The 22,676-nt window shown below is 35.6% G+C and overlaps 1 protein-coding gene across 2 annotated transcripts in view; it reads right to left on the bottom strand.

The window, feature by feature from the left end:
• The window catches only part of ARID2 (AT-rich interaction domain 2), a 161,319-nt gene that overhangs the window by 24,762 nt on the left and 113,881 nt on the right, over positions 1-22,676 (bottom strand). Inside the window, exons 15-17 of one of the 2 annotated variants that reach the window (XM_048216558.2) lie at positions 19,636-22,499; positions 17,024-17,137; positions 11,443-11,591 (exon numbers count right to left, since the gene is read on the bottom strand). In XM_048216558.2, coding sequence (XP_048072515.1) covers positions 11,443-11,591; positions 17,024-17,137; positions 19,636-22,499 — 3,127 coding nt within the window. The remainder of the gene's footprint in view (positions 1-11,442; positions 11,592-17,023; positions 17,138-19,635; positions 22,500-22,676) is intronic. The other variant, XM_048216559.2, reaches the window with a different exon arrangement.

Raw genomic sequence — 22,676 nt, 5'->3', positions numbered from 1 at the left:
TCAGAACTGTTAAGGTCATCAAACACAAGGAAAGTCTGAGCGGCTGTCAGAGCCTAAGGACACATGACAACTAAACACAGTATGGTATTCTGGATGATATCCTGAAACAGAAAAAGAACATTAGGTAAAAAGTAAGGAAATCTGAAAAAAAAAAAAAAATGGAATTTAGTTAATAATGATTTATCAATATTGATTGTAACAAATGTACCATACTAATGTAAGATGCTAATAACAGGGGAAATTGGATGATGGGTAGATGGGAACTCTGTTCTATCTTCCCAATTTTTGTGTAACTCTAAATCTGTTCTAAAACTCTAAAAAATAAGTCTATTTTCTTTAATGAAAAGAAAAAGGATGACAGTTTTATATATCACACTCAACTAATCTTTAGAAACTTTACCTTAAAATAAAATTTTTAAAACTGCCATTAGTTTTTGTTAAATATTTTAATTTTTTTCATTTAACTCCTTAAACTGACTACATTATTTCTGAAATTTCAATTAGTAGAAGAAATTAAAGATTTACCATGGATTTTGGATGATACTTCTGGAAGAAGTAAAAGCATCTTTACAGAGAATACAAATTCTAGTTTTCATTTGTTACATATAGTGAGGTTGATGTTTCTTGTTGTTCACTGTTATTTCCCATGAGACCAATGATTATTAAAATCTCATCTTGATGCAAAAGTAACGTTAAGGATTATACAGCAGGAGTAGCGAAACCTTATGTTAGAACCTTCAGGAGGAAATACAACTGCAAAAGGTTCAGTAGGAACCCAGTTGTTTGAACCTCAGCATCACTTGAGGAGATTCCTAGGTGGTCAGGGAATATCAATTTTATTAGTGCAAATAAAAGTCCCTAGTTTCTAGAGAGAAAGCTTCCACACTGGAAATGTTTATTGAGATCCTCTAAATTCTGTTTGACTCTTTAATGATACAACTCTAAATATAAACACGATATAGATTACATTCCTCCCAAAGGAAAATAATTTCCATCTTTTCTATAATAGCTATTAGCTAGATATCAATGAGAAACGATGTATTCTAAAAAAGTGGCTTTCAAATGTCTTTTATAGCAGCAGAGCCATCTTTTCAAACAAAATATGAGTTAGAGTCTTTACACATGAAGTAAAAAGCAGAGATACTATGGTTAAAGGTAAGTTGGAGGCCTCTCAAATGTCCCCTTTATCCTAACATTGCTTATTCAAAGAACACTGTGGCCAAGAAATAGTACTAAAAACAATGAATGTAAATTCTTGGCTTACCAGAGGCATTGAGTCCTTTCCTCTAATTACACAGAATTAAAAGAGCAGTTCATGGGTATTTTTTATTATAGAGAATTTTTTGGGTCCCATTTCTTAAACAAGGATCAAACACAAACTATAATCACACATTATTTATATATTTCAGTTATAAACTAACAGTCCACATCATGCTGATGATATAAAAACAAGAATAAAGATAAGAACAAGGACCTTCCAAGTTTTTGCTCAGACATATAAAAAGCTTAGAAGTTGTCACTCCCATCCTCAGAAAAAGAAAAAAACCGAACTGAAAATGAACAGTTCTTCTTAAGTCCATCAGAGAACTGAGGTCACAAGGCCAACTGCCTCCCTGAAAACTGGAGACAGTCGAATATAGAGATCACAAATAACTTCCAGAGGCAATAACTGGTAGGAATACTTAAGCAGAAATTGATGAATTGATGGAGGTCTAGTATGGATTATCTTGAAAGATAAAAACTCTGGCAGGGGCTGGGGGTGGGGTGTGTGTGGCTGCAGTGTCTTCAGAGAGCCCACACTTTTGTGAGTTTTACCTCCCGGAATTTTACCAGGGTCCTAAGGTAAAGACTGGAGGAAAAATTCCCTAGGGCTTTCCAGCAAGGGGAGAGAGAAAGCAATCAATTTTAAATATGCCCAGAGTGGTTTTTTCTCCTTACCAAGGGCCTGACCTCAGGGAAAATTACTTTACCAAAGCCTCATCTGGCCTAGGGGAAGGAGCAATTGGATGACTTGAGCCCTCCAGATTCCCTGTCTCACATAAGGGGAGAAAATAAAGAAAATAAAAGAAACTCTTCTTAAAGTCACAGCCTTTAGGCTCAAGCCCACTAAAAAAAAGTTAGATTTAATCATGAGATTATAGAATGCTTCCCATCTGCAATACCTTATCACCACATCAACAAGGTTCCAGTATAATAACAGTGGATTACAACCGAGAGAGCTGTAAGTTACAGTCTATTTAAAACTGAGCTTCAGCGCGCCTGCGTGGCTCAGTTGGTTGAATATCCGACTCTTGGTTTTGGTTGGGGTCATGATCTCATGGGTCTTGAGATCAAGCCCTGCATGGGGCTCTGGGCTCAGCAGGGAGTCTGCTTGTGATTCTCTTCCTCTTCTCCTCACCCTATTCACACTAAAATAAACAAATGAATCTTTTAAAAAAATGAGCTGCTAACAAAACCCAAAGACAACAGGGGAGGGGAGGAAGGATACTAGAAGAAACTGAAACCTCTGACACCTATAGCTACAGCAAACATTAAATACAGCATAATTCCTGAGCAGGTAAACATAAAATTTAACACTAAAGGTCTCTTTACCTCAGTTCCTGTTAACTGATACAACATATCCGGCTTTCAACAAAACTTACAAAGCATGCTAAATGTGAAAAAGAAAAGAACCAAACAAACCCCAAAACCAAAACCAAAAACCAACCAGAAACCAAACACCAAAACCCAACAGCAAACCCAAACCACAGTTTGAAGAAACAAAGCATGCATGAGAACCAGACTCAGATATGGCGGAGGTTTTGGAATTATCATAATGCAGACTTAACATAGTTGTGATTAATATGCTAAGGCTCTAATGGAAAAAGTGGCAACATGCAAGAAGATATGGGTAAAGTAAGCAAAGAAATGAAGATGCTAAGAATCAAAAAGAAATGTCAGAAATCAAAAATACTGTGACAGAAATAAAGAATGTGTTTGAGGAGTGGCTGACTCAGTGAGTGGAGCACGTGACTTGATATCATGGTTGTGGGTTTGAGTCCCATGTTGGGTATAGAGATTACTTAAAAAATAAAATCTTAAAAAAAAGAAAAAAGAAAAAAAAGAATGCCTTTTGATAGGATCATCAATAGACTGGATATAGCCAAGAAAAGAATCAGTGAGTTTAAACATGTATGAATAGAAACTTTCCAAACTGGTGCGCCTGGGTGGCTCAGCTGTTAAGCGTCTGCCTTTGGATCAGGGCGTGATCCCAGAGTCCTGGGATCGAGCCCCACATCGGGCTCATCCGCTGGGAGCCTGCTTCTTTCTCTCCCACTCCCCCTGCTTGTGTTCCCTCTCTCGCTGGCTGTCTCTCTCTATGTCAAATAAATAAAATCTTAAAAAAACAAAAAAAGAAAGTTTCCAAACCGAAGAACAAAGAGAAAAAAAAGGAAACATATTCAAGAACTGTGGGACAATTACAAAAGGTTCAACATACATGTAATGGGAATACCAGAAAGAGGAAAGAGATAAAACGGAAATAGCTGAACTAAGAACGGCTGAGAATTTTCCAAAATTAATGACACATACCAAACCACAGATCTAGGAAACTCAGAGAATACCAAATAAGATAAATGTTAAACAAGCAAACAAACAAACAAAAAACCCCAACAACACCTAGGCATATTATATTCAAACTCCTAAAAACCAAAGACAAAAAATTTTGAATGTAGCTAGAGGGAAAAGAGAAAAACGAAAAACCTCACTGATAACACAACAAAGGTAAGATTACACTGGATGTCTCTTGAGTAGAATGAAATATTTTAAAGTTAAAAGAAAAAGATTTTATGTCCACAGAATTATTTTTCAAAAGCAAAGGAGAAATACTTTTTCAGACAAATATTGAGGGCATATCTGCACAGTAGAGCTGCCTTATAAGAAATGTTAAAAAAGGTTCTTCATAGAGAAGAAAAATGGTGGAGGTCAGTAACTGGGATGTATATGAAGAAAGGAAGGGTACTGGGGAAGGAAAAAATGAAAGTAGAATAAAATATTTTACTTTTCTTACTTTTTAACTGATCTAATAGGTAAGTGTTCAGAGTAACAGCAACAATGCATTTGGTGATTAAATCTTTTAGATAAGTGAAGTGATTGACAGCATAAGGACACGAGGGAAGGAGTAAGAATACCCCATTACAAGGTACCTGTACTACACATGAAGCAGTATATTGCAGTTTTAAAGTGAAACAGATTAGCGGTAAATATATATTTCAAACCCTAGAACAATCATAAAAAGTTTTTAAAAGAAATATAATTGATATATTAAGAGGAACAAATGGAATCATAAATTACTCAACTAAAACCATGTGAAGACAAAAGATACAAAACACAAGTGAAATGAATAGAAAACATTTATAAATATGATAAATATTAGTGCAACTGTATCAATAGTCATTTTAAACGTGAATGATCTAAACATACTAATTAATAGATAAAGAGACAGGCAGAGTAGATAAACAAAACAAAACCCAACTATGTGAGTTAGATATAAAAACACAGATTAGAAGTATGATGGAGGTGGTTGGGATGAGCAAAATAGGTGAAGGGAATTAAAAGGTACAAACTTCCAGTTATAAAATAAATTAGCCACAGGGATGAAAAGTACAGCACAGGGAGTATAGTCAAAATACTGTAATAACTTTGTATGATAACACATGGTAACTAAACTTAGCATAGTGAATGTTGTATAATGTATATCATTGTCAAGTGGCTATGTTGTACACCTGAAACAATATAATATCATATGCCAACTACACTTCAATTAAAAAAATTTTTAAAAAGGCAATTAGCAACAGTTGAAGGACTTATATGAGGAAAACCTAGGGGAAGAAGAGAAAATCATATTCAAAGTTGAAAGCTGGGGACTAATAATATTAATTTGAACACTAAAATCCATTTTATACTCCCCCCCCCCCAAAGAAAAGGATGATGAAAGATATACCACACTAACGGTAATCAAAAGAAAGCTGGAGTAACTATACTAATGTCAGACAAAGCAGACTTCAGAGTACGGTTACTATCAGATATAAAGAGGGACATTACATAATGATAAGGAGGTCAACTGTTCACAAAGACATAGAATTCTTAAGGTCTCCACCTAACGCAAAGCATCAAAATATGAGCAAAATCTGACAGAACTGCAAGAATAAATAGACAAATCCACTAATTATACTTGGAAACTTAACACAACCCTATCAGTGATTCACAGATCCAGCAGGCAGAACATCAGTAAGGAGGTATTTGAACTAAACAGCACCATCAATCAATTGAATCTAACGGACAATTATATAATACTTCAACAACAAGAGAAAAAAACATTCTTCTCATGCTCACGAGGAACATTCACCAAGATAGACCACATTCTGGGACATAAAACACACCTTAACAAATTTAAAAGAATGGAAATCATATAAAGTAAGCTCTCAGAGTACAATGTAATTAAACTAAAAATCACTAACAAAAAGACAGGTGGACTATCCCAAAATACTTGGAAATTAACACATTTCTAAAATATTTTGAACTAAGTGATAATGAAATTATAACTTACTGAATTTGTGGGATACAGCTAAGACAGTACATAGAGGGAAAGTTATAGCATGAAATGTATATATTAGAAAAGCTCTAAGATCAATAATCTAAGCTTCTACCTTAGAAAACTAGAAAAGGAACAATATAAATGCAAAGCAAGCAGAAGAAAAAAAATAAAAATTAAAGTAGAAATCAATGAAATGACAACAGGAAATACACAGAGAAAATCAACGAAACCAAAAACTGGTTGTTTGAAAAGATCAGTAAAATACATAAACCTCTAGCTAGCTTAACGAAGAGAAAGAATGAAAAACGACACAAATTACTAATATCGGAAATGAAAGCTTCTTTCATTGCTACTGAGCCCATGAACATTAAAAGGATAATAAATGTTACAAATAACTCTATGTCACAAATTTGGTATTTATGAAATGAATGGATCAATTCTCTAAAAGACACAATATGCTAAAACTCACACAAGAAGAATAATCTGAACGGAGCGTATACTACTGAAAAAATTGAACCAATGATGTATGGTTTCACTGGTGAATTCTACCACACATTTAAGGAAGAAATGATACTAATTCTCTATAATCCCTACCAGAAAACAGGAGAGAACATTTCCTAATTCATTACATAAGACCAGCATTACCCTAACACCAAAACCATACAAAGACAGAAAAACTATAGACCAGTAGCTCTCATGAACATAGGTGTAGAAATCCTCAAAAGAGGTACTTCGGTGACTTAGTCGGTTAAGGGTCTGACTCTTGATCTCAGCTCAGGTCTTGATTTCAGGGTCATGAGTACAAGCCCTGCACCGGGCTCTACATCGTGGAGCCCACTTTGAAAAAAAAAAAAATTGCTCAAGAAAAATATTAGCAAATCCAGTCAAATAACATAAAAAAAACTATATACCAATGAAAAATGAAGGATGCAATGTGTCATTGTGTGCCCCTACCCTGCTGTTCTACCCATGTCCTTTGCTGAGCCACTTAGGTCAAATGTAAGAACACTAAATAAATATCTTAGGCTAAGCTGAAAAAATATGCATATTTATATAACTTCTTCACTGCAGGTCTGCAAGGCTGATTCAAGATTCCAAAAATTAATTGATGTAATCCACCACATCAACAGGCTAAAGGAGGAAAATCATATGTTCATATCAACAGATGGAAAAGAAAGAACAGATTGGACAAAATCTAGCACCTATATATTACTAAAAACTCAGCAAACAACCCAATTAAAAAACAGTTATTAAATCTGGATACCTTACCAATGATGACATTCAGATGGCAAATAAATAAATGAATAGATGCTCAACATCTTTTGTTATCAGGGAAATACAAGTTGAAACAACACAGATATGAATGCACATCTATTAGAACAGCTACAGTCTAAAACCCTGACAATACTGCATAGTGATGAAGACGTGGGGGAGCAGGAACGCTCACTCATTCATCGCCGGTAAAAAATGCAAAATAGTACAGCCACTCTGAAACAGTTTAGTCATGTCATACAATCAAGCAATTATAACCCTAGGTATCTGCCTGAATGAGTTAAAAATCATGTCCATACAAGGGCGCCTGGCTGGCTCCGTCGGTGGAGCATGTGACTCTTGATCTCAGGGTTGTGAGTTCAAGCCCCAGGTTAGACGCAGAGCTTACTTAAAAAAGTATGTCCACACAAAGCTACAAACAAATATTTATAGCAACTTCTTAACTCCCAAAAACCAGAAGCAACCAAAATGTCCTTCGACAGGTAAACAAACTGGTGCATCCATACGATGGAATTACTATTATTTAGCAATAAAAAGAAATGAGCAATCAACCCACAAAAAGACACAGGGAAACTTAAACTCATATTCTTAGTGAAAAAAACCAGTCTGAAAAGACTACATACTGTCTGATTCCAACTATATAACATTCTAGGCAAAGGCAAAACTACAGAGACAGTAAGAAAGTCAGTAGTCGCCAGGCGCACAGAGGTGGGGGAAAGAGGGGAGGCAGTAAAGAGAGATGAACAGATCAGACACAGGGCATTTTCAGGGTGGTAAAACTATTCTGCAGAATACTGTAAAGATGAATACGTGACACTATGCATTGTCAAAATCCACACAACTGTATGGCACAAAGAGTGAATCTTCACGTAAACTCTGGATTTTAGCTAATAATAATGTGTAAATATTACTCATCAATCGTAACATACATCACACTAACAGAAGATGTTAATATTAGGGAAACTGTACAAGGAAGAAGGAATACATGGGAACTCTTTGCACTATCTGCTCAACTTTTCTATAAACCTAAAATTGCTCTAAGAAATAGTCAACTGATTTTTTTTTAAACAATAAGGATGAATATTATCACTATTATACAACTATTCCGGGAACATAAGATATTATAATTGGACAAGAGGACAAAATAAGAGGTATAAATGTAGGAAAAAACCCCACAAGTTGAAAAATATAATAGAAGTTATAAGAATTTATGACAGCAACAAAAAAATAAGAACCACAACTAGCAGTAAATTCTACAATTAATGTACGTGAAGAAAACTTCCAAGCTATACAGGGGTAGAAAAGACTGTAATACCATATGCTGATACCTTTATCTTGTAAGGAAAGAAGTAACACTGGAAAAATGTTCACTATCAAAAGATAAACACTACCAAAAAATTCATTAAAGCAATTGCAATGAGGGACACCTGGGTGGCTCAGTTGGTTAAGCGTCTGCCTTTGGCTCAGGTCATGATCCCAGGACCCTGTCCCACATCGGGCTCCTTGCTCAGTGAGGAGCCTGCTTCTCCCTCTGCCTGCTGATCCCCCTGCCTGTGCTCTCTCTCTGACAAATACATAACAAAATAAAATCTTAAAAAAAAAAAATGCAATTACAACGAAAATGCCAACATGCTTTCTTTGGATCTCTAGAAACATTCTAAAGTTCATTTGAAAGGATAAGTATCTGTACGTGTACCAAATCCAATCTATAAATCACTCTTAATTTCAGAATCTAGCATAGTGCCTGGTATAAGTGCTTGAAAAAATGGAGAAACACCCTGAAAAAGAAAAATTAGGAGGGGGATCTTGCCATATCCAACCAGTGGGATAACAAGTAACCCAGAAATAGACAAAGCATACAAGAATTTAATAGATAACAAGGGTGGAAATTCAAACACCTAAGGAAAAGATGAACACCAATATGTTAGCCATTTGGAAAACAATAAAGCTAGATTCATACTTTATACATGAAATTAAATTATAGATGGATCAAAAAGTTAAAAAAATTAAAGTAGTGGAAGGCAACAAAATGTGTATTATGTGATCTAAGAGTTGAGAAGATCTTTCTAAGCATGAAATAAAAACCATTAGCTTTTCTAGTCTGTCCACTAAAATATCTAGAATAACCAACTTAAAAGCAATGGATACTCCCTGGAACCTAGACTAAATACCATTTCCCATTAAAAGACCTCCTTGGAGAAATTTGATTCCATGTGTGCGGCAGGAACATTTTGTCTAACAGAGAGCAAGGAAACTGTCAGAGACATATTAAGATCACTTAACCAAAGGAACTGGGAACCAGCATGAATAGGCCTTACTGGTTAAGACAGGACAATGTGAACATCAAGAAATAATAACTGCAATGGACTAAAATTTTTAAATTCATAAGTTCATTTATAATGATACTAAAAACAAAAACAAACAGAATCCAAACTTCATGGGACACCTTTGAAGAATACAAGTAAATAATGCAATATTTTGAAAACTGGTAAAAAAGAGCTATCATAAATAACCTATCTAGCCTTTTTTCTAGGAACTTATTATTCCTCAGGGAAATCAAAGAGTTGGTAAGAGGGGAACTTGTACATTTTACAACTCTTCATGGAATGATGGATTTAGGTGATGATCCCCAATGGCTGCTGACATCACAAAACAAGAGACAAGATATTACATATCTCCTCACGGAAGTACACAATGCCATTTCTAAAATGCTCTTCATAAAACTCAAACAATTGAAGAGGAGCAGAAGGAGAGAGAATCTGAAGCCGACTCTGCACTGAGCGCAAGCCTGACGCAGAGCTCACAACCATGAGATCACAACCGGAGACTGCCGCTTAACAGACTGAGCCACCCCGGCGCGCCTGTACTCAAACTTTTCTAACCATCCCAGCATTGCGTTAACTGTCCGCTATCTGCCAACTACCTTTTTATAGCACTTATTTATACCATGAATTTGTTTTTGGATGTGCTTCTTTAAAAGCTGAGAATGATCCTTTTTATTTCTAACTCCTCGCACATACACCCTCCTAGAGGGTACTCGGTAAATATTTGCAGAATCAAACTGAATTAGGATTGCAGCATCTAAAAATGGCTTTAAAAAATGACAAGCTCTAGGAAGACTTGCTGAGTCTTATTCAAAAAAGACTTCCAAAGAGGAGGCGCATATCAAATTTTGTAGCAAGATGGGAAATCATGTTGTGCATTTAGGCTCATTAACTCTTCCAGCAACTTTTTTTTCTTGAAATACTATAAGTGCTTCATCTAAAGCAGCTATTCTCAAACTTTTTAGTCAACAAACAGTATTAGCCGACTACCTACTCCATCAGCTTCCATTTGCATGGAAAAACAAAAACAAAATCTAAAAACAGTAAAGAATACAGTTGACATTGGTAAAAAAAGTTTCAAATTAACTTACAACATAAACAAAACAAGATGTTCAAAATAAACAAATCAAAGAAGTAATTGGAGACCACCTAAAGCACTGACTTGTAAACTACCTTTTAACAAAAAGATCTACACTATAATCTAGTACACATATGCTTATACTATATATACATATAAACAATAGTTACCTTTACTAACATAATGGAATCTGATATATTTTATTCATTTTTTTAATTGTAGGAAAAAAAAAAAGACAACAAAACCAGCAAAAACCCACAAGGAGACCTGACAAAATGATTTCATGACGTCACTTCTATGTTGAGATTTAAAGTTTGATGGACACTGCCCAAAGAAACTGTGCATACTATTAACAATCCCTAGTCTACAGTGATAGCCACAATCCCACAACAAACCTGTATATGAAGTTTACAGTAAAGTATATCTGTAGTATATCATTAAAATTATGAATAGCAAATATAATTTTTAAAAGAATATGGTAATTTCTGTTACCATTTAAAGTGAAATGGAACTTTGATATCCAAAAAATGAAGGGCGTTATGTCTATTAAGACAAGTGCCTTAGTCCTAGACCTCTAAAAAGTGACAAAGCGAAGGGTCTTGGCTGAGCACTGTTAAAAGAACGATTTTATTTTAACCAACATTATTTGCAAGTATTTCTTCAAGTGTAAGAAAGCCCTGTTTTAGGAAGTTCAGTTCTACTCACTGTTCATCTTAGTTATTAAATTGTGAAATGATATGGCTTTAAAAATAATTTTCATGGGGTGTCCAACCCAAACTCAAATTTAAGACAAATCAGACTTCCTACCAGATTATTATCTTTAAGTTGCTACAATACAGAAACTCGATAGCTGCCACCAACTTCAAGTCACTTTAAAAAACCTATCTCTAACCAGAGCCAAATATGAAATCAAATGCTTAGTTGATTTTCTTTTATTAACAGCTAATACCGAAACACATTCCCCAATAACCTACCATTAGGCAATGAAGCTCTTTCTACCATTTATACAAATTTCTTAGCTTAGGTGCCACTGGATCTACATAAACATTCCTCTTAACAGGAAGTATTTTTGCTAAAAGACTTCAGTGGTTTCAAAAGAAAATTTTCATAAAAGTATAGATGACAGAAATGTAAATATAAAATCATTCCAGAACAAAGAGCATTTATGTGTATCAAATAAAATTGCCATTTACTTTTTACAAGACTGCCACAGACACATGAAGTTGTGTCCAGGTTTTCTCACTGGATCCCCTTGTTGACTAGATGCACTGAATGGAGAAGGCTGGGAAGTGTTAGGTTGGCTCTGCACTTGCACAGCTGGTGAAGGCGTCATAGGAGTGTTCTGTGAAAAAACACAACCACGCAGTTTGTGAGGTGACACTGAAAGACATTCATATTCCAAAGTATAGGCATAAAGTGATTATAATGACAATTATATGATTATATTGATAGTTATGCACTTCTAACATAAAATTTACATTTGTAGTTAATGATCATTTGTTAAAAATTCTTTAACAAAGCTAATTATTTTTATAAAAATAATTAGGAAGTCAAATTCTTTTACTTCATATGAAGCACAAAGGCAAGATTACATTGTTATTGTTACAGGATATACCTTATTTAGAATTAAGAATTTTTAGATTAATAAAATTAGGCAGAAACACAATTATAGGTTAAAATGAGGAATAAATCTACTATAAATACACCCATTTGATTTACTTACGTACATTCTGCACAAGAACAAATCAATTGCAAATTATTATTTTTTTGCATATTTCATTTTAGATTATTTAATGACTACAGCATAAAACAATCAGAGCAAAAACCAAAGAAAATTTCTGATGTTAAAAATGAAGTAACCATAAGTAGAATGTTGTAAATATTATTTTATAGTAAGCCATTTTAACAACTTTAGTCTTTAAAGGTAAAGTTTAGTTATAGCTTTTGACAGACAATACAAGTAAAAGAATTTTAATTGTACACATAAGTCTTTTAAATATAAGCTATGTTTTCTTCTTCTGTAGCCCATCCTTTTCTCTCTAAAAAATACATAATTATAATATAGCTTAAACCAATTAGAGGCAAAATATTTTCTTTGAACCTTAACTCAGATTTTATTCATAATGTATCACAAAGGGAAAAATAATATTGAATTTCTCATATAGAAATGGTAGCATACCATATTCAAAGGAGTGTTTAATGGCAATAAATTTAAACCCTGGAAATATTAAATATACTTGTTCACTTACAAGGTATTACCGGAACTAGTTGGCAAAACTAGTTAAAAACTGCTATAAACATCAGATTAAAAGCCATAATAATTAGAAACAAAGACAAAACACTATAAGGCTAGAGCATAAAAATGAAAAAAAGGAGCATAAAATGCTGAAAAAAGTCTGGAAATGTGAAGTCATGAGAGTTTTGGAGTTCCAAGTTCTAAGGAAAAAAAATCTACTTTTGGGATGTGATTGAAGTTGTTTCCATAATAGGATCCCACCCTTAAGATTTTACAATATGATCAGTGAGAAAACATATACATGCATATACATGCATGAAAAAACAGGTGTCACAGATAGGATGTGGACTTTCCAGCTTGACACATCAGTATTCAAACTTTCAATTTGCCTTTTAAACTAGTTATGTGACCCTGGGCAACCTATTTAACCTCTGTGATCCTCAGTCTCTTTATCTATAAACTGTGAAGTAATGAAATCTAATGCAAGGAATGGTGGGAAGACTAGAGAATCTATAGATGAAGAGCCTAGTTCTATATTCTCAACAAATGGCAACAGTTACTATTATTATTATGCTAGAAGTCCAAATAGAAAAGTCCAAATAGAGAATGGAAACCATACTTTGGAGGGAAGGTAACAAGTTTGCTTTGGGGACAGTGAGAGATCAACTACAACAAATGTCTATTAATAGAAGTTAATGCTGGAAACCCGGATTTGACAATCATTCACCTGGGAATTCTTACAGCCATAAAAACTGATGCTGAGAAAGCAGACAGAAAAAAAAAAAAAAAGGATCAGAGACAAAAGAATGGAAGGTAACATCAGAGTTAGTCTATTTATCAAAAGAATTACTCAAATTGCTTCCCTGAAATGAAAATATTGCAATAAAAATCTAGGAAAACCTAATAAGGGGGAGTAACCAAGAGGATCAGTTTCAGCCAAATACAAATATTAAAGAATAACAAGCTACAAATATTCCAGAATTTTAATTAAAAGGTAAATTTGCCAGAAGCCTCAAATTCCCTCAGAATGAACCTTCTGGTTCCCTATATTATTATTGTTTAAATTAGGTATTTTATTGAATATCTTGTCATATATTTGTAGATTAAGTTTATTTTTACTTTCATAAGTACTAACAAATCTTTATCCTATTTTTTTTTCCATTGTGGAACTCTTATTTGGTGTCACACAGAAAATTTAAAAAGGAATCACAAGGTATTTTGACCCCAAATGTGAATGAGGGATGCGGCAAGGATGACTGAAATTAATCCAAACTGTTAAATTAAGAATGAATAAAGACACATTAACCAAATGCAACGTGTAAAAACTTGTGGATCTTAATTCGAACGAGTTGTTTAAAAGAAAAAAACACACAAACCAGTTTGTTTTTAAAAGACAACTAGAGAATAATTAACTGGGTGTCAGATAATATTAAACACATTACTATTTCTGTTAGATGTGATTTGGCATTGGAGAGAGAGATACATCTACAGAGTTAAAAGTACTTAACTATTAGAGAAATAGATTCTGAATTATATATTGGCAAAATGAAATAATGTTTGATATTTGTTTTAAAGAACTCCAAGAAAAAAAATGATAGAAAAAAAAAAGAACAGATGAAACTAAAAAGGCAAAATGGTAATAATATTTTAAGCTAGGTGATAGATACATGAAGACTTACTGGCTCTTTTGTATATGAAAAATTTTACAGTAAAAAGTAAACAAATGACAAAAAGAATTAAATAGATCTAAATATATCACTGAAACAGAAAGAAGTAAAGTATTTAAAAAAAAAGATTTTATTTATTTGAGAGCAAGAGAGATAGTGAGAGAGAGCACGTACAGGGGATAGGGAGAGGGAGAAGGAGAAGCAGGCTCCCCGCTGAGCAGGGAGCCCTTAGTGGGGCTTGATCCCAGGACCCTAGGATCATGACCTGAGCCAAAGGCAGATGCTTAACCAACTCAGCCACCCAAACACCCCAAGAATTAAAGTACTTATAGAATATAAACCAAATGAGAAATTCCAAGACTCATATTTCCTTTGACAGTAGGGGTGAATATTTTTAGGTTTCCTCTTGTTATTAAAAAATTATACATTCCTGGGGTGCCTGTGTGGCTCAGTCAGTTAAGCATTCTATTCTTGATTTGGGCTCAAGTCATGTCTCAGGGTCGTGAGATCCAACCCAGCAATGGGCTCTGCACTCATCGCAGAGTCTGCTTAAAAGACTCACTCTCCTTCTCCCTCTGCCCCTCCCCCCATAAAAAAATAAATAAAAATTAATTAATTAATAAAAAGAATTAGGTCTTTTACATGACAGTGCAAAATATATTTCTTTTAGGATGTATAAGTTTACTTTTTCTTAACCTTATTATTTACTATGAATTGCTAGATCATTAGCCATAACCCTAACTCAAGTGTAAATGTAAAAGTAGGTTTCAAAGTCAAAGTTTTTGGAATGATCATTCTTGATGAATATTCTCTATTACCTACTGTATTGAGGAAGAGCTACCTTTTTTATATTACAGGTTCTTTTTCCCCCCAAATCAAAGCCACAAATCCAGCAGTGAGTGACCAGAAAAGTAAAATTACACAAAAGGTGCAAAACAACTAACTATGTGATTTATTCTGCAATGTAAAATTAACTAAAAAAGTTAATGTAGCAGTTTTATTACTTATCTTTTTATTAAAAAAAGAAATTTTAACCTTGATTTCTTCTATCATCTTTTCAAGAGTAAATTATGGCTAAAAATTCTAGATTACAGTGATAATATTTTTTTTTAAAGATTTTATTTATTTATTCGACAGAGATAGAGACAGCCAGCAAGAGAGGGAACACAAGCAGGGGGAGTGGGAGAGGAAGAAGCAGGCTCATAGCGGAGGAGCCTGATGTGGGGCTCGATCCCATAACGCCGGGATCACGCCCTGAGCCGAAGGCAGACGCTTAACCGCTGTGCCACCCAGGCGCCCCAGTGATAATATTTTTTTAAGATTTATTTATTTATTTAAGAGACAGAGAGAGAAACTGCACAAGTGGAGGGAAGAGGTGGAAGGAGAGAGAGAATCCTCAAGCAGACTCCTTGCTGAGCATAGAGCCTTGAGATCATGACCTGAGCTGAAATCAAGAGTCGGATGCTTAACCAACTGAGCCACTCAGAAGTCCCAGAATGATATTTTCTGATACAAGACTTGGGATTTGAGGCTTTTAAACCTTTACGTTCTTAATACGAAACTTTAAAAACCTTAAAAAGATGAAAACTTCAACACTTCAATCTGTGTTAGAAAGATGCAAATTCATAATAGATTCTCAAAATAAATTCTTTTTAGGTAATAATGAAACCCTGTGTTCAATTCTAGCTACAGATTTTGAAAGCCACTTATAAAATGGAACTGACTGAGATAAGTAGGATGATGAAAGACACCCTGACACCTAAGATCTAACTGAAGGAACTGAGAAAGTATATTCTAAAACATAGGCAAGTAAGGAGAGATACTCTGAAGTAGTTGTAAAGAATAAAAATTAGATTTACTCTAAATGTGATATAAAAGTGATTATGCTTATGGAACAGAATTAAGACAATTATAGAAATCACTGGAAAAGAGGTCTTTGTGAGTGTGGGAAAGTAACTTCAATTCTTAAAAATGAGAGTTTGGAACAAGATAATATCTGAGATTCTTTCTGCTCTAACATTACCTCATGTTCTTAAACTACAAGTTTTTTTACTCTTACGAAGTATAAACCTAGATAATCAATACCTACCAAGAATGGCTTATAAGGACACATTGAAATGCAAAGAGTAATGTCTTTCTTAGTTTTTACAATGTGCTACTACTCTACAAATCTAAGCAGTAGTACTGTTAAAATATTGAAATGATAATTCCCGTGGCTCTTGCTAAAATGATCTTGGCTATGACTAAATGCTGCCCCCTTGAGGCTACAGACTGCTTTCTGATGGGTTGAATAACTTCAAGCTCTTTACCAAAGAAAGGAAGGGACCAGGAAGATACCAAAATTCAGTGTCACACAAAATATCAGCAATGATTCCTACGTGAAAGACATGGAACTGAGGAAACACAAATATGAAACACCTTAAATAAATACATCCTTAAGTAAACTATTTTTATATATAAGAATTTAGCATGTCTTTAGATCATGGGATTAACAGCTATTCTGTTCAACATGTGTTTTACATGCTCCTGAAAAAGGCAAATCTTTAGGTAAATATTTATAATTATTTTTATTTTTTATGTGCCAATCTAGTTTTATGCCTCCAGAAGATACCAATTCATGAATAGTTATCCTATAGCTTGCAATTACAAGATTGAAATAGGTACAATTTCTTTTGGATTTATATGAACTATCCAGCTAAATACTACTTAAACACAAAATCTGTGGTTATATCATTTACTTTCATAGATCTTTCTCCTTTTCTGTTGCTAGTTTTTTTCTGTAATGAAATTAATATAGCTGATTAATGGGAGTGAAAGGGAACAAAACTGAGAAAAGAAACATGAAATAACAATGGTAGTAGGAAGGATTACCTGTTGGCCATTCTCAGCAGGGACACTTCCCTGCAGTCTTTCCAGCCCTGAACATTCTGAAAGTCTGAAAGTCCTTCCTTGGGGTCCAGGAGCCTCCTTAACATCCCCAGACCCCTTGAAACAATGGTAGAAATAACAAGGTTTGGCTGAAAAATCACATTTAAATCCTCTATTTCATCTACCCCTTTAAGGTACCAATTCAATAGTGAATAAAATGGTGTCAAACTAAGGTCTTTATAAAAGAAATCTGAAGAATCTGGGCAACAATGGAAATGGTTTTCTATTAGGAGGCTATTAAGAAGGCCAACAGCTGACCCTTCAAAGGAAATTTATGATCCCATCTTGAACAGTTAGTCTTTTTTAGCCTTTATAGGTATTTTATTCCCATATATGAAGGTCAAATACAGCTGTACTATTATTGAGTGCCTAACTATATAGCAGTCACCATGCTAAGTGTTACACATAAGAATCCCAGTTTTTAATTCTTACACTCATAGACACCATGCATGCTCTTTTTCCTTGCAAAGTTTTAAATTTCTACATGCCAACCAAACACTAATTTTAAAAATAAAGAATGTAGCCATTTAAAATAAACTATATTCTTCGGGAGAATATATATAAACGAAAACATTTTTCATATTAGGAATAAAATGTAGTAATTTTATGCTCGAATTAGACACATATATGTCCAATGTGTAAATAAAAAAGTTTTAGCATTAGTGTCCTAAAATTATAATTTAATGCTACTCACATTCTGTAATGTAATAGTTCAAATAACCAATATGTTATATATAAAAGGGCTTTCTAGAACTTTTCAACGAAATCTTTTAAAATAGTGGAGAAATGGGTTAAGAGTACGAATCTTTATTTCAGACACACCCCCCAGTGGTTCAGTCTTAGAACCACTTCACATTAGTTGGTGACCGTGGGTGAGTTATTTTGCTGCTTGGAGCTTCATCTCTAAAACAGTAATAACAACTTTTACCTCACAGAGTTACTTTAAGGATTAAATGAGAAAATGCTTTAGTACCAAGTTCCTAACACAAGTCCTAGTCTTAACAAGTATTATTGTTGGTTCCTTGTTACTTAAGTATCATCACTGAATATAATCACACTGGAAGATTAAGGACAACAAAAAAATGAGGGTTGATAATTCCACAGTAATGGAGTTTTTCTCTCATTTGGCTTAATCTATTATAACTATTTAGGATTATAAGAAAATCTGAGAAGAAAAACAGAGTCAGGAACATAATTAAGATGAATTGAGAAATTATAAATGTAGGAAAAATATAAAAATCAACTTACTGAATGCTTACTTTTTGCCAGACACTGTAATACTTTAAATTTTTTTACTGTGTTTAACAAATGAAAAACTCAACTTGTAGCAGTTTGAGTAAAATTGCTTTAGTATTTTTCGCTAAAACTCAGTACTAATTATTGCTCTGTACACATCACCTAAAGAATACTCAACCTATTTAGGTACCTTGCAATAAAAATAAATCCAAGCAATACAGTACTAGCATATGAATTAAAATCTCATTTTGCCCCCTGACAGCACTGTCCAGTGTTATCCACTCACATGAAAAAAGTTGAACATCAGTGGATGAACTGTTCTGAAGCAAGGGATTCTTTGTTCTTTCATCTTTCATTTTGCTGCCCCCTCCACCCCCAGATTTGGTACTAATGCCAACAATGACCATAGATCTGCTGTAAACACCAAAAGCACAGAGAAGAAACCCAAGTCAGAAGAGTTCTAGCAGAGCTGGCAATAGTCACAGAAAGTTCTGGCTATGTAGTATTTAGGGAAGAGAATGAAAGAAAAAGTCATCCAGGAAATACGGTTAAATACAACTGTTAAGCAAATCCCTAGTTTCAGTGGAAACAGCATACAAGATGGACCTTAAAAATCTTTACAGGCAGAATGAACCCTCAATTCAGTAGCGCTAATCCTAGAAAACATTTTTATTTACTACAGGGTACAAAAGAGATTGGATAGATTATTAAAGAGGGGATAACAGAAACATGACAGTAGGGTAAAGGAGTAAGAAACACAAAAGCAAGAATATCAGAATAGATGAAAGAACTGAAATTATAATACTTTTTAAAGAATAAAGGCAACTAAGTCAATATATAAATATAACAAGAAAACACCTGCTAAAGTACTTATGGGATTCATCTTTTTTACAAAAGAATGGTGAAAAGAGCCACAAAAACATACTCATGTCAAAATCAAATATAGAACCACCCTTTTGAAGTGCTCTTAGTGTATCCGCTCCCCCAAGGAGACCAAGGAGACTAACTTACATTTAAAAAATTCTCCAAAAGATGCCAGATTAGCAAGTGCTCCTCTATCTTGGGTCTACAAAATTACTAATTTGGGTCTATAACAAAATTTAAAAGATTCTTTAAGCAACATGCTCAAGTTAACAATTGAGAACTGTTTAAAATTACAAAGAACACCGAAAAAGAGGAGCAGGGGAGCCTGAGTACATTGATGAGCTGCCACAATTACCTTTTCAAGATGAGACAGAGAACAAGAGGGCACATTCCCCTACAATCCTATTTACAAGTGAGAAATTTTCAAGAGAAAGGTTGATAGTAGAACGACTTACCTGTGGGACCACATTCTGTACGTACGGTGGTGGATGCTGCTGCTTTTGCTGAACAGCACTTTCTATTGCTACTTTAGCTACAGTGCTTGGATCTGCTCCTGCTGGCACGGCAACCATTGTTGCACTGCAGCCAGCATTGTTGGGGTCACTGATTGTAACAATTCTAACTCCTACTTTATTTGGAATTCCTGTGACTGTTTCCCTATCGTTATCCTCTGCCGGCCTCTTTACAGTTTTGCATTCTGCTGTGCCATTTGTAGACCGAACGTCAGATGATAGGGCAGGAGAATGGGACACTCTTGATCCTGAGTGGGGAACTGCTATGATTTGATGCCCCTGTATAACAGAGGTTGTAGAATGTGGTGAGACAACTACACTTGGGCGTTGCTGAGGCACGTCTGAATTCAAACTTGAAGCTAGAGGTCCATTAGGCAAGTCAGTACCACTAAACTGCTGTGTTGCCACATTAGGAGCCTCCTGTATACTGCTCACAGATGGTGAACCACCCAAAGTTAATATAGGTCCATTAGAAATTCTTTCTAGTTGATCACCTTTGGCAGTATCTTGCTGAGTGGCATCTAAAGTCCCTTGTGGTTCCATCGGAGATATCTCACCATTTCCTACATGATTGGAAGTTTTGTGATTTGGAATGTTTTTGCTTAAATGAGAACCATCTCCCTTATCAAAATCACAGATTCCATTAACTAGAGGTTTTTTCAAATCACTTTTGATATCCGGCATATCCATTTGTTCTGAGTTCTGTTTTCCAGATGTTCCATTCTCACCTAATTCTAATGATGGCCCATTACTGATTAGTGAGCACTGATTAGCCTCACTTTGAATTTTCCCTGAGTTTGAAGGAGGTAGACTTGAGTCACTGTACTTTCTCCCATTTAAAAGACTTCCCACCTGCATTTCATTTTCCTTTGCATCCCCATTGCTGGTGTTCGTGGTTCCTCGTCGGCAGGATGGGTTCTCCATGACTTCAATTTTACGTTCATGAACATGTAAACCTGTTGCTTCTTTTGCTTCCTCCTCCTTTTGGCAAATTATCTTATCACCTTTGAATGGGGGAGTAGCAGTAGTACAGGATGATTGTCCAGCTGGAGATGTCTGAGTGGCTGGAAGCGTTTGCACCTGAAGTCCAACTCCTGCCTGCGTCCCACTCATGGTAATTCCTGCTGGAGCAATGAGCTGAGTTGCATTTCCCTGACTGACAGTTGCAGTTGCAAAACTTGTATTTGGCACAACTGTTATGGTTACCTGGTTGCCAGAAGTCCCTTGGAAAATGGTTGCTGGGCTGTTCGAAATCAGTGGGCCTGGCAATATTTGTAAGTTCGAGATGGGCACAGTTTGCACTCCCCCTGTGGGTGGCATTGCACTTTGGACCAACTGAACATTTTGCTGCCCAACCAATAGCTGCTGAGCTGAAGATTGCCCCTGCACTCCAAAACCTGCTGCTTGGTTATTGGCTACCTGGTATACCACCTGAGGGCTAGGAGCTCTTGCATTATTAGGAGGAGGAATCTGTGGAGCTGGGAGAATTAGCTTACCACCTGGTGTCGAAGGACCACGCTTTGGAAGCAGCAGCTGTTTTATCAGACTTGACTCACCAGAAGCAGGCTGACCAACGCCTGCATTCGCCTGCTGTGGCTGAACTTGCATCTGTACTTGTTGGGGCTGCTGAACCTGTACTTGTACCTGTTGTGGTGAGGGTGCTGGTGAATGCTGCTGCTGTTGCTGCCTTTTCACAGATAGCATCTGACTGACAGTAGGAGGTGGTCCCTGTGACTGAGGGGTGGAAGAAGATGACATGGCAGTGGGGACTTGGTTATTAGTAGCTGGGACAGGTGATGGTGAGGAAGATGGAGTTATGTTTGGTTGCCCAGTTAGCTGAACTGTCTGACCAGCTGGAAGAGCTGCTGGATTAGCAAGAACAATTTGGTGAATGGCTGGTGCATAAGTTTGACCTTGTTGAGCTGGCTGGCTTACAATCACTACACTTTGTTGGGTTGGCTGCTGTGGTTGCTGAATGGGCTGTTGTACCACTGTTGATGAAACTTGCTGAGAAGGGAGAGGTTTTGGTGCAATGTTCTGAAATCCTACCCTTGAGGGTTGTGGACTTGGGACACCAGCAATGGTAACCATTTGTCCCGTAGCTACCTGAAAATTCTGCACGGACGTTGCTGAGACAATATTGGATGCAGAAGTTGTCACATACTGTGAAGGTGCTATGATAACAGTGTCTTGCGGCTGACTACCAGCTGATGTCTGTTGAGATGAAGTTTGCACAGGTTGGGGTGATGTGGTGATTAACTGTTGACCCTGTGAAACTGTAGAAGTACATGCTGGTATGTTCTGTACTCTGCCAAATATATGACTCTGGGGGACAGCTTGCTGAATTACTGTAACAGGAGTGCCGGAAGGTATCTGTCCTGGTACCACTGTGTGTAATGGAGACTGTTGTGGAATTACAGATGGATGATGAAGCAATGTCTGGGAATTTACAACTGTAACAGGTTGTGGCCCTGTACTGTGATTCTGAACCACAGAACTCTGAGCAGCTCCTCCTCCCACAGCAATGCTAACAGGAACTGCTGTCTGGGATATAGAATTCTGGATTACTGTAGCCTTAACAACTTCACACGGAATTGGAGCTTTATTTTGAATGACAGTCACTGGAGCATTTTGCTGCTGGTGGGTATGAACTGCAGGATTTGGTGGAATTCTTGAAACAGTCTGTGCCACAGTATGAACGCCTTGTACTGGAAAAGACATTTGTGTTGCAGTCAAATTTGAAGATTGGTTGGTAACAGAAGTCCTCTGAAAATGGTTTCCTACAGTTTGTGGTCCATGAGGGATTCCTGAAAATGGGAGGGAAAAGTCAAAATTCATAATGAAATTACTGAAAAGCTGTGTGTAGGCATTGTATTAGTTAATACAAGAAAAAATTGTTTTAAGAAATTAAAATCAAACAACTTTGCATCATGTGAATATGATAGAAGTAACAGAATAAGCAAAATAGTAATACCTAAAACTCA

The sequence above is a fragment of the Ursus arctos genome, unplaced genomic scaffold (genome assembly GCF_023065955.2).
Source record: "Ursus arctos isolate Adak ecotype North America unplaced genomic scaffold, UrsArc2.0 scaffold_26, whole genome shotgun sequence".
NCBI classification, from domain to species: Eukaryota; Metazoa; Chordata; class Mammalia; order Carnivora; family Ursidae; genus Ursus; species Ursus arctos.
This window is presented reverse-complemented; position numbering and strand designations above follow the sequence as displayed.